This window comes from Muntiacus reevesi, chromosome X, assembly GCF_963930625.1.
Source record: "Muntiacus reevesi chromosome X, mMunRee1.1, whole genome shotgun sequence".
Lineage (NCBI taxonomy): Eukaryota > Metazoa > Chordata > Mammalia > Artiodactyla > Cervidae > Muntiacus > Muntiacus reevesi.
In genome coordinates, this window is record NC_089271.1 from 62,756,317 (window position 1) to 62,775,017 (window position 18,701).

Sequence of the window (18,701 nt, forward strand, 5' to 3'; positions counted from 1 at the left end):
GCCCTTGAGGCAGAAAATGTAGAGACTTGTCCAGCTTCTGTAAGGCACTGAGTGAGCTGAAGCAAGTGTTGGATCCCCGATATTCAAGGGGTATTGTTACATTCCCAAAATGTAGGAGGGGGATGATGCAGGGGTCACCAAACCTCAGGACAGGGTGTTGGGACTCTGACAGAGTTGGAGTGGCTGGAGGAGGCCCTGAATCCTACCTTGCCATTCTATGATATCTGCCAACTGCTGAGGGTGTGGATGACTGAAAATGGGAAGAGTGGCTCTGGAGAGTACCAGGGATATCGCTGCTCATCTTAGAAACAGGAGACCCCAACATGAGTTACTCGAGGCAGGGGCAAGAAGGGTGCCACGAGGAAGCGAATTTAGGAGTGACTGCACCTGGACAATGGGGAGCACTTCGCCCATATTCTCACGTTGATTCCCTTCCAGGCCTCTTGGCATGAGGCCAGGTGGACAGACTACGTGTGGGTGGAACAGTCAGAGACCTCATGATAAGAAAAGAACATGCGCGGGACTTACTCCTTCCACTCAGACCCCTCCCTGGAAGTTGGTCTCGATCACTTAGTTTAGAGCTGATCCAGTGGTGATTGCCTGGTAGTGTATCCCATCTCGCTGTTGTCTGCGTGAGTAAATTTGGCAGAGACCGTCCAGCTGAGGTCTCTGCCGACCGAGACATGTAGGTAAGTTGTGCCCAGGGAGAAGTCCAGCACCAGCATCAGCACCACCCTTGGGCAGAGCGGGACCTGGGACTTTGGTCACCAGGGTGAGGAAGTGGAGGAGCTCATGGAAGTGGAGGTGCGAGGGCGTGAACACAACCCCTCGTTCACTTTTAACCAGGCTCCCTTCCCTCCTCTGAGCACACAGTTCAGACCAAATACCTCACTATAATGTTGCTGGAAACCTAGATATCACAGGCCTTGGCTCAGCCCCAAGGCTTCCACTTCCAGTGGGAAATCTGTGGCAGGGCCTGAGGCACAGGTTAAAGAAATCCATCTGGGCCGCAGGGGGTACGAGGAATGAAGAAACCCGGCCTCATTCAGTGCACCCCTGTTGCCTTTCCCCCTCTTGCCCCTTCTCCAGCCTGGGAGACAATGACAGCTCCTTTGGAGAGCCCTAGCCTCCATCCTGCCTGGTTCTGCTGCCTGTCCATCACCTGGGAAGATGCTCCCTCCCCGTCACACCCCCACCCCACCAGCCCCAGTCCCAGGTCTACCTCCCTCTCTGGACTCTTGAAGGAGATTGGCACAAACCAAGAAAGTAAAGTAGGTGAGTCCTGAAGAGGGAGCCTGGGGTGGTGAGCACATTAATCTTGCCCAAAGATGTCCAAGTCCTAATCCCTGCAGTTGGCTTTTATTTTCCTTTGCGTGGTAACAGTGGGTTATGCTTGCAGATGTGATAAATGCTGCTACTCAGCTGAATTAATGTGAGGTAAGTCTCACCTGCATTGCCCAGATTCTCCCGGGCACACTGGGGCTGCCAGATTTTCCACCATGACTATCCCTGGGTAACTATCCCAGTTCCTGGGCCCTCCGAGTGTTTGAATGACTGTGTTGTTCTTGGTGCCCTTGTGCTTGTGCAATATTGAAGGTCTGGTAAGTACTGCTCAGATGCAGATAAAGAACAGACTTGTAGTTTTGAACCCCCCTTTTGTTCCAAGCCAATCACTTCTTCCTCCCTAGTCCTCTTGAGGTATCTGCCAGCCTGAGTTTTACAATGATGATTCACTTTTTAAAAAGGATTTACTATTGCTTTTTCATAAAATAGCCCTTCCAAACATAAAAGTTAATTACATTGAATTAAATATGAATTTAACAGACTATACATATACACGTTGTGGAGAGTGTAAGCCCTCAGTATCACAAATAATTATGAACCAATCAACCCATGTAACTATACTCAGGTGACATAAATGTACATTGCACATCCAGAAGTCACCTATATGTTCTTTTCTCTGAGGAATCCAAATGGATAAATCTCCATACTGCCCGATTCCATTTACTTCACAGTCTTGAGCAGGCCAAACTATAGACACAAGAAAACAGACTGGGGATTGCCAGGGTCTCGGGCTTGAGATGAGGGGTTAAACTAACAAAGAGCATGAAACAATTTTGTAGCTGATGAAAATATTTTTTATGTTGATTGTAGTGGTGGTTCCATAATAGCATGTTTGCAGGCACTTAGATTTTGTGTGTAAATTAATTTCAATAAACCCATATTATTTAATAAATTGTAGAAAGTACTTTATGAGATGGCAATCAGAGAAGAAAAAGAAACAAAGGGAATCCAAAATGGAAAAGGAAAATTAAAACTGTCACTGTTTGCAGATGACATGTTACTATACACTGGAAATCCTAAGGATGCCACCTGAAATCTACCAGAATTCATAAGTCAATTCAGTAAAGTTGCAGAGTACAAAAGCATTATATAGAAATCTGTTACATTTCTATCCTGCTCATGGGGTCCAATCCCAAAGAAGGGTAATGCCAAAGAACGTTCAAATTACAATACAATTGTGCTCATTTCACATGCTAATAAGTGAAAGTGAAAGTATTAGTTGCTCAGTCGTGTGTGACTCTTGGTAAACCCATGGACTGTAACCCACCAGGCTCCTCTGTTTATGGGTTTCTCCAGGCAAGAATACTGGAGTGAGAAGCCATTCCCCTTCTCCAGGGGATCTTCCTGACCCAGGGACCAGAACTCATGTTTCCTACATTGCAGTCAGATTCTCTATCATCTGAGATGGGAGTACCAGACCAATTTACCTGTCTCCTGAGAAACCTGTATGCGGGTCAAGAAGCAACAGTTAGAACCAAACATGGAACAATGGACTGGTTCAAAATTGGGAAAGGAGTACATCAAGGCTGTATTTTGTCACCCTGATTAAATAATCAGAATACATCATGCGAAATGCTGGGCTGGATGAGTCACAGGCCGAAATCAAGATTGCCAGGAGAAATAGCAATAACCTCAGATAGGCAGGGGATACCACTCTAGTGGCAGAAAACGGAGAGAAACTAAAGAGCCTCTTGATGAAGGTGAAAGAGGAGAGTGGAAAAGCTGGCTTAAAACTCAACATTCAATAAATGAAGATCATGGCATCCGGTCCCATCACTTCCTGGCAAATAGATGGGGAAACACTGGAAACAGTGACAGACTTTATTTTGGGGGGCCCCCAAATCACTGCAGATGGTGACTGCAGCCATGAAATTAAAAGACGTTTGCTCCTTGGAAGAAAAGCTATGACCAACCTAGACAGCATATTAAAAAGCAGAGACATTACTTTGCCGACAAATGTCTGTCTAGTTAAAGGTATGGTTTTTCCAGTAGTCATGCATGGATGTGAGTCTTGGATTATAAAAATGCTGAGTGCCGAAGAATGACACTTTTGAACTCTCCTGTTGGAGAAGACTCTTGCGAGTCCCTTGAACTGCAAGGAGATCCAACCAGTCCATCCGAAAGGAAATCAGTCCTGAATATTCATTGGAAGGACTGATGCTGAAGCTGAAACCCCAATACTTTGGCCACCTGATGCGAAGAACTGACTCATTGGAAAAGACCCTGATACTGGGAACGATTGAAGGTGGGAGAAAAAGGGGACGACAGAGGATGAGGTGTTTGGATGGCATCACCGGCTGGATGGACATGAGTTTGAGTAAGTTCCGGGAGTTGGTGATGGACAGGGAAGCCTGGCGTTCTGCAGTCCATGGGATCATAAAGAGTCAGACACGACTGCACGACTAAACTGAACTGAAATGAACTTGGATTGGAAGAATCAATATTGTAACATGGCCACGGTACCCACGGTAATCTACAGATTTCAGTGCAATCCCTATTCAGTTACCAATGGCATTTTTCACACAACTGGAACAAATAATTTTCAAAATGGCATGGAAAAACAAACAGCCCTGAATTGTGGAAACAATCTTGAGAAAGAAGAATGTAGTTGTAGAAATTATGCTCCCTGACCTTAGACTGTGCTACAAAGATACAGTAATCAAAACAGCATGGTACCAGCACAAAAACAGACACAAAGATCAATGTTGTAGAAAGCCCAGAAATAAACCCATGCACTTATGGTCAATTACTCTGTGACAAAGGAGGCAAGAATATACAATGGAGAAAAGAGAGTCTCTTCAGAAGGTGGTGTGGGAAAACTACTTCAAAATAGCCAAGACATGGAAGTAACCTAAATGTCCATCAACAGAGGAATGAATAAAGAAGATGTGATATAAATATACATATACATACACACACATAAATATGTCTATATATCTATATCTATACACACATAACATACACCCGTGGAATAGAATGGGCAAAGAAGATGTGTGTATATATATATGTATATATATATATATATATATATATATATATGCATACAATGGAATATTAGCCATAAAAAAGAAAGAAATAATGCCATCTGCATCAACATGGACGGACCTAGAGATGATCGTTCTTTATAGAGTTTTGTTTTCTGTCAAACATCAACATGAATCAGCCATAGGTATACATATGCCCCTCCCTCTTGAACCTCCCTCCCATCTCCTTCTCTACCCTGCCCCTCTATGTTGATACAGAGCCCCTGTTTGAGTTCCCTGAGACATACAGCAAATTCCCATTGGCCATCTATTTTACATATGGTAATGTAAGTTTCCATGTTACTCTCTCCACACATCTCAAACTCTCCTCCCCTCTCCCCATGTCCATAACTCTGTTCTCTATATCTGTTTCTCCATTGCGGCCCTGCAAATAAATTCATTGGTATCATCTTTCTAGATTCCATATATATGCATCAGTGTATACAATATTTATTTTTCTCTTTCTGACTTATTTCTCTCTGTATAATAGGCTCTAGGTTCTTCCACCACATTAGAACTGATTCAAATGCGTTCCTTTTTGTGGCTGAGTATTATTTCATTGTGTATATGTACTACAGCTTCGTTACCCATGCATCAGTCGATGGACATCTAGGTTGCTTCCGTGTCCTAGCTATTGTGAACAGTGCTGCAATGGACATTGGGGTACATGTGTCTTTTTCAATTTTGGTGTCCTCAGGGTATATGCCTAGGAGTGGGATTGCTGGGTCACATGGTGGTTTTACTCCTACTTCTTTAAGGAATCTCCATAACATCTTCCCTGGTGGCTGTGTCAATTTACATTCCTACCAACAGTGCAAGAGGTGTCCCTTTTCTCCACACCCTCTCCAGCATTTATTGTTTGTAGACTTTTTGATGATGGCCATTCTGACCGGTGTGAGGTGATATCTCATTGTAGTTTTGATTTGCATTTCTCTAATAATGAGTGATGCTGAGCATCTTTTCATGTGTTTGTTAGCCATCTGTATGTCTTCTTTGGAGAAATGCCCGTTTAGGTCTTTGCCCCACTTTTTGATTGGGTTGTTTGTTTCTCTGGTATTGACTTGTATGAGCTGGTTGTATATTTTGGAAATTAATCCTTTGTCAGTTGTTTCATTTGCTAATATGTTTTCCCATTCTGAGCATTGTCATTTCACCTTGTTGATAGTTTCCTTTGCTGTGCAAAAGCTTTTAAGTTTAATTAGGTCCCACTTGTTTATTTTTGTTTTTATTTCCATTAGTCTAGGAGGTGGTCATGGAGGATCTTGCTTTGATTTATGTCATTGAGTGTTCTGCCTATGTTTTCCTCTAAGAGTTTTATAGTTTCTGGCTTTACATTTAGGTCTTTAATCCATCTTGAATATATCTTTGTGTATGGTGTTTAGGAAGTGTTCTACTTTCATTCTTTTACATGTTGATCGCTACAACATCTTAAGCAGTTTTCAAACTTAGAAAATTTAACTTTGAAGCAATACAATTATCTACTGAAGTCACTCATTCAAAATCCACGTGTCCCCAAACTGTCCTTTGTCCCTATAATTTTAATTCTGCTTCCAATCAAAGAACATGCATTGCATTCAGTTTTCGTGTCTCTTTAGTGTCCTTTAAACTAGAACAATTTCCCAGACATTTTTTGGTCATGTGTGACATCACCTTTCACTGTTTAGTATGATATTGATGCTGAGCTTGTCATATTTGGCCTTTATTATGTTGAAGTATATTCCTTCTATACCCAACTTGTTCAGCATTTTTATCCTGAAGTGATGTATTTTGCCAAATGCTTTTTCTTCATATATCAAAGAGATCATATGATTCTAAGTTTTCACTTTTTAATGTGGTATATCACACTTACTGATTTAAATAGGTTGAACCACCCTCACCTCTCAGGGATAATTCTCACTTGGTCATGGTATATACTTCTTTTCATGTGCTGTTGAGTTTGGCCTGCTATTTTGTTAAGAATTTCAGTGACATCAGTGACATTAGTCTATAGTTTTCTTGTAGTGTCTTTCTCTGACCTTGGTATCAGATAACACTGGCCTTGTGAAATGAGTTCAGAAGTATTCCACCCTTCTTAGTTTTCTGGAAGAGTTTGAGAAAGACTGGCATTAATTCTTCCTTAAATGATTGGTAGAATTCACAATTGAAACCACCTGGTCTTGGCCTTTTCTTTGCTGAGAGGTGTTTTTCTTGCCTTCACTGATTTGATCTCCTTGCTCATAATTGGTCTGTTCATATTTTCTATTTCTACATGATTCAGTCTTGGTAAAGTGCATGTTTCTAGAAATTTATCCATTCCTAGATTTCTAGTTTGATGGTGTATGACTGTTCATAATTGTCTCTCACAATCTTTGTATTTCTGTGGTGTCATTGTAATGTCTCCTATTTCATCTCTGATTTTGTTTGAACTCTTTCTTCTGAGTTAATCTAGTAATAAGTTTGTCAATTTTGTTTATCATTTCAAAAAGCCAGCTCTTATTTACATTGATCTTTTCTATTCATTCTCTGGTCTCCATTTCAATTTTTTTTCTTCTCTGATCTTTGTTGTTTCCTTCTATCTCGAACTTTGCACTTAGCTTTTTCTTTTTTTCCCTTATTCCACAAGGTTGTTTATTTGGTAGCTTTCTTGTTTCTTTTTTTAAAAAAATATAATTTCATTCCCATGTATTTATTTTTGGCCAAGCTTGGTCTCCGTTGATGTGCAGGCTTTTCTCCAGTAGCAGCAAATGGGGGCTCCTCTCTAGTTGTGGTGTGCAGGCCCCCGGTTGCAGTGGCTTCTCTTGTCGTGGAGCACAGGCTCATAGTTGTAGTGCACAGGCTTGGTTGCTCTGCGGCTTGTGGGATTCTCCCAGATCAGGGCATGAACCTGTGTATCCTGCATTGGCAAGCAGATTCTTTTCCACTGAGCCAACGGAGAATCCCTCTTTCTTGTTTCTTAATGTATTCATTTATCATTATAAACTTCTTTCTTAGGCCTGCTTTTGTAGTACATTGTGGTTCCGTTTTCATTTGTTTCGAGATATTCTTAAATATACCATTTTATTTCTTCTTTGACCCATTAGTTGCTCAGGAGTGTGCTATTTAATATCCAGATATTTGTGAATTTTCCAGCTTTGTTCCTGTTACTGATTTCTCGTTTCATGCCATTGTACTCACAAAAGATATTTGGTGTGGTTTCAATCTTCTTAAATTTAATTAGAGATATTTCAGGAGCTATCATATGATCCATCCTGGAAGAGGTTCCATTTGCCCTTGAGAAGAATTTGTTCTGCTGCTGTGAGATGGAATGTTGTATAATTCTGTTAAGTCCATCTGGGCTACAGTATGGTTCAAGCCCATTTCCTCTTTCCTTTTGTTGATCTCATGTGGGTAATCTATCCATTGTGGAAGTGGAATATTCAAATCCCCTATTATTGTCGTGTTGTTACCTATTTAGCTGTTCAGATCTGTCAGTATTTGCTCAATATACACAGGTGTTCCAATGGTGGGTGGGTATATATTAATATTCACAATCCTTGTATCATCTCGATGAACTGACACCCTTTGTCATTATATAATGACTTTTTTTTGTCTCAAATTACCATTTTTGGCTTAAAGCCTATTTTGTCTGATATCGGTATGGCTACTCCTGCTCTCTTTTGTTTACCACTTTCATGGAATACCTTTCACCATGCCTTCGTTTTGAGCATATGTATGACCTTAAACCTGAAGTGAGTCTCTTGTAGGTAACAGTGCAGTTGAGCACTGTTTTTCGGTGTTTTTTCTAAATCCATCCATCCACTCTATTCCTTTTGCTGGAGAACTAAATCCAGTTACATTTAGAGTAATTATCGAAACATAACGTTTTAATACTTAATGCCCCTGTCCCTGTGGGGACCTAATTAAAATTAAAAGCTTCTGCACAACTCAGAAAACTATAAACAAGGTGAAAAGAATGAGAAAAAATAACAGAAAAAATAACAGCCTTCAGAATGAGAAAAAATAACAGCACATGAAGCAACGGACAAAGAATGAATCTCAAAAATATACAAGCAACTCCTGCAGCTCGATTCCAGAAAAATAAACGACCCAATCAAAAAGTGGGCCAAAGATTTAAACAGCCATTTCTCCAAAGAAGACATACAGATGGCTAACAAACACATGCAAAGATGCTCAACAGCACTCATTATCAGAGAAATGCAAATCAAAACCACAAGGAGGTACCATTTCACACCAATCAGAACGGCAGCTATCTAAAGTGTACAAGCTATAAATGCTGGAGAGGGTGTGGAGAAAGGGGAACCCTCTTACACTGTTGGTGGGAATGCAAACTAGTGCAACCACTATGGAGAACAGTGTGGAGATTCCTTAAAAAACAGGAAATAGAACTGCCATATGACACAGCAATCCCACTGCTGGGCATACACACTGAGGAAACCAGACCTGAAAGAGACACATGCACCCCAATGTTCATCACAGCACTGTTTATAGTGGCCAGGACATGGAAACAACCTAGATGTCCATCAGCAGACGAATGGATAAGAAAGCTGTGGTACATATACACCATGGAATAGTACTCAACTATTAGAAAGAATACATTTGAATCAGTTCTAATGAGGTGGATGAAACTGGAGCCCATTATACAGAGTGAAGAAAGCCAGAAAGAAAAACACCAATACAGTACACTAATGTATATATAGGGAATTTAGAAAGAAGAAACAGTAACCCTGTATGCGAGACAGCAAATGACACACAGATGCATTGAACAGTCTTTTGGACTCTATGGGAGAGGGCGAGGGTGGGATGCTATGGGAGAATGGCACTGAAACATGTAAATTATCAATGTGAAACGAATCGCCAGTCCAGGTTTGATGCATGATACAGGATGCTCGGGGCTGGTGTACTGGGATGGGGAGGGAGGTGGGAGGGGGGATCATGATGGGGAACACATGCACACCCGTGGCGGATTCAGTCAATGTATGGCAAACCAATACAATGTTGTAAAGGAAAATTGACTAATCAATTAATTTAAACAAAGGTGAATCATCATTGTAAAAGTCAAGCTGGCAGATAACTCAAGAGGACTAGGGAGGAAGAAGTGATTGGATTGGAACAAAAGGGGGGTTCAAAACTACAGGTCTGTTCTTCATCTGCATCTGAGCAGTACTTACCAGGCCTTCACTATTGCACAAGCACAAGGGCACCAAGAACAACACAGTCATTCAAACACTGGGACAGGCTAGGGACTGGGATAGTTACCCAGGGATAGTCAAGGTGGAAAATCTGGCAGCCCCAGTGTGCCCGGGCAAATCTGGCCAATGCAGGTGAGACTCACCTCACATTAAGTCAGCTGAGTAGCAGCCTTTACTGCATCTGCAAGCATAACCCACTGTTACCGCACAAAGGAAAATAAAAGCCAACTGCAAGGATTAGGACTTGGACATTTTGTGGCAAAATTACTGTGCTCACCACCCGAGATTCCCTCTTCAGGACTAACCTACTCTACCTTCTTTGTTTGTGCCAATCTCCTTCAAGAATCCAGAGAAAGAGGTAGACCTGGGACTGGTGCTGGTGGGGTGTGGATGTGATGGGGAGGGAGCATCTTCCCAGGTGTTGGACAGGTAGCAGAATCAGGCAGGATGGGGCCTAGGGCTCTCCAAAGCAGCTGTCACTGTCGCCCAGGATGGAGAAGGGGCATAAGGGGGAAAGGGAACAAGGTGCACTGAATGAGGCCGGGATTCTGCATTCCTCCTACCCCCTGGCGCCCAGATGGATTTCTTTAACCTATGCCTCAGGCCCTGCCACGGATTTCCCACTGGAAGTGGAAGGCTTGGGGCTGAGCCAAGGCCTGTGATATCTAGGTTTCCAGCAACATTATAGTGAGGTAGTTGGTCTGAGCTGTGTGCTCAGAGGAGGGAAGGGAGCCTGGTAAAAAGTGAACGAGGGATTGTGTTCACACCCTCGCACCTCCACTTCCATGAGCTCCTCCACTTCCTCACCCTGGTGACCAAAGTCCCAGGCCCCTCTCTGCCCAAGTGTGTTGCTGATGCTGGTGCTGGTCTTCTCCCTGAGCACAACTTACCTACATGTCTCGGTCGGCAGAGACCTCAGCTGGACGGTCTCTGCCAAATTTACTCACGCAGACAACAGCGAGATGGGCTACACTACCAGGCAATCACCACTGGATCAGCTCTAAACTAAGTGATCGAGACCAACTTCCAGGGAGGGGTCTGAGTGGAAGGAGTAAGTCCCGCGCATGTTCTTTTCTTATCATGAGGTCTCTGACTGTTCCACCCACACGTAGTCTGTCCACCTGGCCTCATGCCAAGAGGCCTGGAAGGGAATCAACGTGAGAATATGGGCGAAGTGCTCCCCATTGTCCAGGTGCAGTCACTCCTAAATTCGCTTCCTCGTGGCACCCTTCTTGCCCCTGCCTCGAGTAACTCATGTTGGGGTCTCCTGTTTCTAAGATGAGCAGCGATATCCCTGGTACTCTCCAGAGCCACTCTTCCCATTTTCAGTCATCCACACCCTCAGCAGTTGGCAGATATCATAGAATGGCAAGGTAGGATTCAGGGCCTCCTCCAGCCACTCCAACTCTGTCAGAGTCCCAACACCCTGTCCTGAGGTTTGGTGACCCCTGCATCATCCCCCTCCTACATTTTGGGAATGTAACAATACCCCTTGAATATCGGGGATCCAACACTTGCTTCAGCTCACTCAGTGCCTTACAGAAGCTGGACAAGTCTCTACATTTTCTGCCTCAAGGGCCTTATCCTAGCTGACTTTTATTCACACAGAGAGATGTCCAGGCACCAACTCTGAATGTGCTACCTACCATCATACCCACTTTTGTGTAATAAAACCCTGGTCTTTCAGGAATGCTGTCAGGCCGACCCTACCCTCAGTTCACTTAAACACAGATCTGTCTCTCTGAGTCTCAGTCTGGCCCAGTCCTGGAGTGCTGGCTGAGGGAAACAAAGTGCTCCCCAAATTCCAGCGAGGGGGGAATTGAACACAGAGTTCAGACTCATTGTCATGTGCCCTAAAGATGTAGTCCAGGATACTGAGCTGGGATACTCTGGGAAATATCATTTGTTGGAAGATCTGTGTCATGGGTCTGGTCAAACGGTATTTGATAGGGACCCTGCAAGAACAGAGACTTACTAACCACACTTGCCATAGAGCGTGATTGGGCCCATTTCCACTCAAGGGTATAGAGAGGCTCAGGCTGGCGGCGAGGGTGGTCAGCTGGCTAGGGCAGGGAGGATGTGAAAACACTGAGGACTCCACCATCCATCTCTAGCCGCCAGGGTGCAGTCTGACCCAGGTTGGCACCAAACAGATGCATCTCCTGACCTCTAGTCCAGAGCCTAGCCTGTCTCCTGTGTTGCCTATACCTTCTCTCCTGCTCCCCAGGTCACTGGGTCCAGGCTTCATGCCCAAGCCCCTTATTGAATCCAAAGAAGGAGAAGTGAAACTATTGGCGCTTGCGTCTCAGGGGTGAGGGCTAAAGAGGAGAGGAGGACTGTGTGCAGGTTCCAGCGTGCAAGGTGGGACTGGGGCAGGGGTGGGGATGGTACGCGCAGTAGGGACTCCAATGAGAGGGCAGAGCCTGGGAAGGGAGAGATGAGGGCACCTCTGCCTGTTTCCACCTGCTGAACTACACGTGCAGGCAAAGTCACCAATGGCAAGTCAGGGAAGGGATCGAGGGTGCTCCAACAGGAAAAGAGAGTGGTCAGGGTAAGTAGGACCATGAGTCCAGTGAGGCAGGAGGATGGGTTGGAGCTCTGTAAGGGGGTCATGTGTTCCTTCCAACGGGGAGGCAGAATGTCAGCAATGGATGGGAACCGGCAAATTCCACAGGAGGGTGTTTAGCGAACTAGAAGAGGGCCTTTAGGGGGATGGGAGGATGTGCCAATGTGGCCAGTCAAGGCCCTCAGTAAACCCAGACTGGGGGCACTCCGTTGCCCTGATGGCCTGGATGGTAGAAGAGGCTGACCGAGAGACCCCACCACAGGATGCCAGAGGTACTGCTCTGCAACAGGCTATGATACGGAGTTGCTCCTCACCAGGCCTTGCCCCACCACTCCCCCAACCCCTACCCCCCAGAGAAAGGGCAGTACAAAGAACATGAGAAGTCCTTTAATCAAAAACTGCTGTGACACTGGGCTGAGAGGGGACAAAACAAGGGGCAGAGGATGCCCTGGTGGAGGCAGAATGAGAGGCAGCAAGCTTGGCCACAGCTCGCCAGCCCCGGAGGTAACAGCTGCTCCTCTTGCAGGAAGATACTGGACTCAACCTGTAAGACAGCAGAGTCAGGGAAGAGCCTCAAGCCGGGGCAGCCCACAGCCCTGCTCAACAGCCAGCATTGTGGGAAGGGGTATGCAGTGTGTAACACTCACTTCAAACGATCTGGAACTTGTCAGCCAGGTACCGCATGGAGGCTGCAACAGGGAGAGGCATAAACAGGTGCTCCAGACAGACGGACATAGAAGCCTGTGCCCCTGTCCCGGTGGGGAACCACCTAGCCCTGCAACCTGAAACGCACATACCCCCAGCCCCAATGCAAAGAGCTCTGGGCCTGATCACTCCCCGCCAACGGAATTTAATGTGGAGCCATTTCCTAAAAGGAAACAAAATGTGCCAGCAGCTCTCAAGCTTGGGGCCACGCACAAACCATTCAAAAACTGTCTCGTAAACAATCCAGCAAGACTCTTAGAGGCCACACCAGATCAACAAGGCATCTCTAAAGTCCTATCAGAAGGAGGTCTCTAGGACTTCCTGGCTGGCAGAGTGTGCACACAGTCCACGCAGTACTTTGCTACTTGTCCACATCCGCAGCTGAATATGCACCGCACGCTCCAGCGACAGGCTTGATAGGTTCTCCTCCCCACAGGAACGCTGATCCCTACGAGGCCCTCGGCACCTGCAGCCCACCCCACCCCAAGGGACCACCCCGATTCTGCACTAAGAACCCGCTGCTCTCTGTCCCTGGCTCCTCATACCAAGTTGATCCTTAAGGTCGTCTATTTCTCTCTGTAGCACCAGACACTAGGCCAGCAGACACAGGAGGAAGAGAAATGGTTAGTATACACCCGCCTCCCCTCTCCTCCTCCTCTCCTCTCCCCCGGGCCCTCCATCCCAAACCAGGTGTCTAGACTGGCAAGGGAAAGACTTTCCTCAGGGGAAAGGAGGTGGGCTCCCTCCCTGGGGTGTAGGACAGGGATGGGATGGGGGTGGGGGGCCCACAAATATCAGTTGCACTTGGACTCAGATCCCACCATGGGGTTTGGGTGTGCATTTCCAGGAGCCAGAAGAAGCATTACCCGAGGACAGCCCTGCCTTCCGGGTGGCTGCTGCTGCCTTTTCCGTCTTGGGGGATGGTCAGTTGGTTCCCGGTCACCTGAGAGGGAAAGGACACACAATCCAGCTTCCCAGGTTCCCAGTGAGGTGCAAAGTGCCAAGCCAGGTCTAACGTGAGGTGAGGCAGTACCACCCTCTGCTAGCAGCAAGCGTCCCCTGCTCCGCCCGGCAGGCAGCACAAACCTTCTCTCTGGACCTGCCCCTCCTACACCTCAGGGACAGCCATTTCACCTCAATGGTTGCCAAAGGCTGTTGTTCTGGGTTCGAACCTCCCAGAGTGGCCGCCACAGCCAGCACCTGGGAGAGCAATGTGGGCGAACAGCACTTCACAGAAAAGGCTAATAGCCTACAGCCTACGCCCAGAGTTGACACCCTTTTTCCCATGGGTGAAGCGTCCTGAGAGCAAGGCTGAGCCCCCAGAAGAGAGAGAGAGAGAGAGTCAGAGACAGAGGTTTCTGCCCTCACCCCTGGCCACCTCCCCCCATATCAAAACCCAGGACACTCACCTGAGGGGCCAGGCCCTCTGGGCATGACTTCTCCCTTGTTCATGGCCACGGGCTCTGAGTTTCCTGAATACTGTGTGCCTCTGATGATGAGATTGGTGCTACTGGGTTCTCCATGATGCACCCATGGACAAGATGACCATGGCCTGTCAGTGGTCAGCTAGAAAGACAGATTTCTCACTGATCTTAAGTGTGTGTGTGCACGTGCACGCGTGTGTGTACCAGTGCATTTATATGTCTATGCCTGTGTGTGGGAGAGCTCATGTGATTCAAGACGGAGCTGAGGCAGGGAATTGGAAAGAGAATTGAAAGGCTGATCTCTTTAGCACATTCTCTGTCCGTCAGCCCCAGGTCAGCAGGTAGAGCTGAGCTGGGGACAGCATTGTGTCACTGAGAAACCTGGGGTCCCTGCAAGGAAGGTTTGGGGAAGACCTAGCAAGTAGGATTCAGGAAAGTGATGCGACTAAACACTGAAGCTCTGTGAAGCTTTTAAGGGGTCCCCGCAAATCAATTCAGCTACCAGCTCTCCCGTCCACTCCAGCCCCAGCCTCGTGGAGGAGGCTGGAAACAGGCCAAGGGTGGAAAACCGAGCCCAGCACACCCAAAGTGCTACCTTAACGTTTGTCCCTAGTAAAAGGACCCCAATCTGGCATCCTGATGACCCAGTGACTGAGGGTCACCCAATGACAACCCCTGAGGGATGGAGAGAAGGAGCAAGGGGTGAAGACCTGTGTTGTGGGGAGGGTGGGAGGGGGAAGAGTGAGGAGAGAGGAGGGGCCTGGCCTACTCACTTGGCCCTTTGGGAATGGGTCTCTATTTGGATCGTTGTCTTCTCCCGACACCGCCATTGCTGCCACCGACTCCCGGGCCCGCCTAGCCACGGGTTTCTTCCCAGCACGGGTGTGCTTGGACTCTTCAGCTCCCCAAGGGACCAAGGCCTCCTTCTTGGACCTCCGGAGCAGCGGGATGCCAGAAATTGGGGAGAAGGTGGCCGGTTGCAGGGGAGTGGCCGAGATTCTTTGCCCCCAGGAAGGGAAGATTCTCCCCACGGCAGGTTTGGAGACGCCCCCAAGGGACTTCTTCTCCTGGACCCCCTTCCTTCTAGGAGTGGGCCGCGGCAGGCTGCCTGTAGTGGCAGCTGCAGGAGCTGATGCTACTGCCACTCCCGGGTAGCTGGACAGGATGCCCCCCTTCCCCCAGAGCATGCTCTGCATTTTTCTAGGGGGAGAGGTGTCCTCCTGCTCTGCATCGCCCTGCCTGCCCTGCCTTTCCACAACCGAAATTAATCCTCGCGGAATCGAGGATAGGCAAGAGTCTGGCACATTAAGGAGATTCTCCCTGCCTTGGACATGCAAGCGTCTGGGTGTGTTCCCAGGATCTTCGGGGCTGTTGAGCTTGGCCTGGCCTCCGTCTTTGGGATAAATGCTCACCCTCATCCGCTCTATCTTACTGAATTCATCGGAGGACTCGGGGTCGGACAGCAGCCCGGCTGTGCTTTCTGACGGAGGCCACTGGCAATTCACAGCCACGTTCAACCTACTCTTAGTGCCTTTCTTAGGGTTCCCCCAGGCCCGGCCTGCCTTGGGCCCGCCGACCCGGAGAGGGCCAGCCTCAGCCTGTGCGGCCTCCCCACACCTCTGGGCGGCACCGCCTCGACTGCGGGGTCGCGCCTCGAGGTCCCGCAAGGCAGACACTTCGCCGACCGCGGAGCTCTCCTGGGACAGGTATCTGCGGGTGCCCAGCACGTCGTTCAGGTCGGCCAGCTGCTGCAGGATGGCCGCCACTGACTCGTCAGCCAGCTGCAGGGCGTCCCCCTGGTCGTCGGCCAGGGAGCCAGGCCGGCGTTCGCGGCCCTGCAGCACCGGCCCTCCGGCTTCCAGCACCTCCCGCTCTGACTCGAAGCCCTCAGGGTCTGGGAAGCCATTCCCGCCCTCACCTTCGCCGCTTCGTGGTGCCCCAGGCTCTGGGCTGGGGCCGGGTCCCCGCGGGGCTATGGAGCCGGCCTCAAGGCCGCTGGTCTGCTCCCCGCACTCTGAGCCGAAACCCGCTCCCGAAACAGACACCTCATCATCTGGGGAGCTCATGTCGCGATCTGGGTGGCCGCCGGATCAGGGGCGGCGACCATTTATCAACCGGGTCGCGGTGGCGGCGGTCAGGGCAGGTGTGGCGGGCGGCGTCTGGAGCTCGCCGTCAAGCATGCTGGAGATGGCCGCAAATGACGCGAGGTTTTCAGCGCGCCAGCCCTGCCGCCTCCTCATTGGTCCGGTTCCTGCCAACCAGCACGCGCCTTGTTTGGCCGTCCCCTCGAGGTGTAACCAATGGGGTCGAGGGCCTCCTCTGGCTTGCTGCCAAGTCCAAGGGCCGTCCGGGCAGTTGGCGAGTTGGCGGGTGAATGTGACGCTGCGAGTATACCTCTGTCAAGCCTCTCGTCCCACCTCCTCCAAGTGCTTAACGATTCCGAGAGTGGGAGAGTTTAGCGGCAAACCTCTGTGGCGGTGGTGCAAGAAATCCATTTGGGAGGTAATTTCGCAGAATCTGTGAAAAGCAACTTATACAGCAGAGACCCCGTGCCCGGCACTCTTCTAAGTGCTGTATGTAAGTAGTAGTGGTTCTTTGTGACGCTCCCAGGACCCTAGTACTAATGATTAGCAGACTAAGGTTCAGCCACTGACCCACGGTCATTTGGCCCATGGGGATCAGTGGTAGAATTGAAGCCAAGCAATCTGACTCCAGAGTCCCTGCTTTGATTCAAAGATCTAAAAAAGCTATGTTTTCCCCTCTATCAGGAAGTCCACTGCCTGGCATATCTTCTAAAAGTGAGGGTTTATTGCTAAGATCTCTATTTTACTCCATTGATCTATTTGTTAATATGGCAGTAACACACAGTTTTCATTAGTGTAGCTTTGTAATGTTTTGAAATCAGGAAGTTGGAGTTCTCTACTTTTTCTTTGTCCAAGTTGTTTTCCCTATTAAGGATCTCTTTAGATTCTACTTAAATTTTAGGATGAGTTTTTCTATTTCTGTAAAGCATGCTATTGGGATTATGACAGAGTTTGCATTGGATCTGTAGATCACTCTGGGTAGTGTGTTAGAAGAACAGATTCAGTGGAGTGTGTGTGTCTGTGTCTGTGTGTGTGTAAAAGAATTGACTCATTCAATTATAGCGGCTGGTAAGTCCCAAAATCTAGGGGGTGAGGTGGCTAGCTGGAGACTCAGAAGAGCCAGTGGTTTAGCTCTAGTCCAGGTTAGAAGGCCTAAGAACCAAACCAATAGAGTTGATATTTCGGTTTGGGTCTAAAGGCAGGAAAAGAAGCTGATGTCCCAGGTCCAAAGGCTTTCTCGCAGGAGGACTTCTCTTGCATGAGGAAAGTTTGCTTTTTTGTTTAATCAGACTATCAACTGATTAGGTAAAACCCACCCACTTTATCAGGGGGAAATCTGTCTTATCCATTTGACTGATTTAAATGTTAATATGGAAAAGCACACTACGGAAACATCCAGAATAATATTTGACTAAATATCTAGGCACTCTGTGTACCAGTCAAGCTGACACATAAAATTAACCACCTCAGATACCCTGGACTTTCTCCATCTAGTTGTGTCCTCTTCGATTTCTTTCATCAGTGTTTTATAATTTTCTATGTATAGGCCTTTTGTTTCGTTAAGTAGATATACTCCTAAGTATTTTATTCTTTGTGTTGCAATGGTGAATGGCATTGCTTCCTTAATATCTCCTCCTGGTTTCTGTTTGTTAGTGCATAGGAATGCAAGGGATTTCTGTGTGTTAATTTTACATCCTCTACCTTTACTCTATTCATTGATTAGCTCTAGTAATTTTCTGGTAGAGTCTTTAGGGTTTTCTATGTAGAGGATCATGTCATCTGCAAACAGTGAGAGTTTCACTTCTTTTCCTATCTGGATTCCTTTTATTTCTTTTTCTGCTCTGATTGCTGTGGCCAACACTTCCAAAACTATGTTGAATAGTAGTGGTGAGAGTGGGCACCCTTGTCTTGTTCCTGATTTTAGGGGAAATGCTTTCAATTTTTCACCATTGAGGATACTGTTTGCTGAGGGTTTGTCATATATAGCTTTTATTATGTTGAGGTATGTTCCTTCTATGCCTACTTTCTGGAGAGTTTTTATCATAAATGGATGTTGAATTTTGTCAAAGGATTTTTCTGCATCTATTGAGATAATCATATGGTTTTTATTTTTCAATTTGTTAATGTGGTGGATTACATTGATTGATTTGCAGATATTAAAGAATCCTTGCATTCCTGGGGTAAAGCCCACTTGGTCATGATGTATGATCTTCTTAATATGTTGTTGGATTCTGTTTGCTAGAATTTTGTTAAGGATTTTTGCATCTATGTTCATCAGTGATATTGGCCTGTAGTTTTCTTTTTTTTCTGGCGTCTTTCTCTGGTTTTGGAATTAGGGTGATGGTGGCCTCATAGAATGAGTTTGGAAGTTTACCTTCCTCTGCAAT

At 47.0% G+C, this 18,701-nt stretch overlaps 1 protein-coding gene across 1 annotated transcript; it reads right to left on the reverse strand.

Moving 5' to 3' along the window:
* Nucleotides 1–12,749: 12,749 nt before the first annotated feature.
* LOC136153918 (uncharacterized protein CXorf49 homolog) lies at nucleotides 12,750–16,296 on the reverse strand. Its single transcript, XM_065916059.1, has 5 exons — nucleotides 15,004–16,296; nucleotides 14,216–14,372; nucleotides 13,673–13,749; nucleotides 13,352–13,397; nucleotides 12,750–12,790 (listed from the first exon to the last, which is right to left on the reverse strand). Exons 1-5 carry the CDS (start codon nucleotides 16,294–16,296, stop codon nucleotides 12,750–12,752), a joined length of 1,614 nt encoding a protein of 537 aa, XP_065772131.1.
* Nucleotides 16,297–18,701: the final 2,405 nt, after the last annotated feature.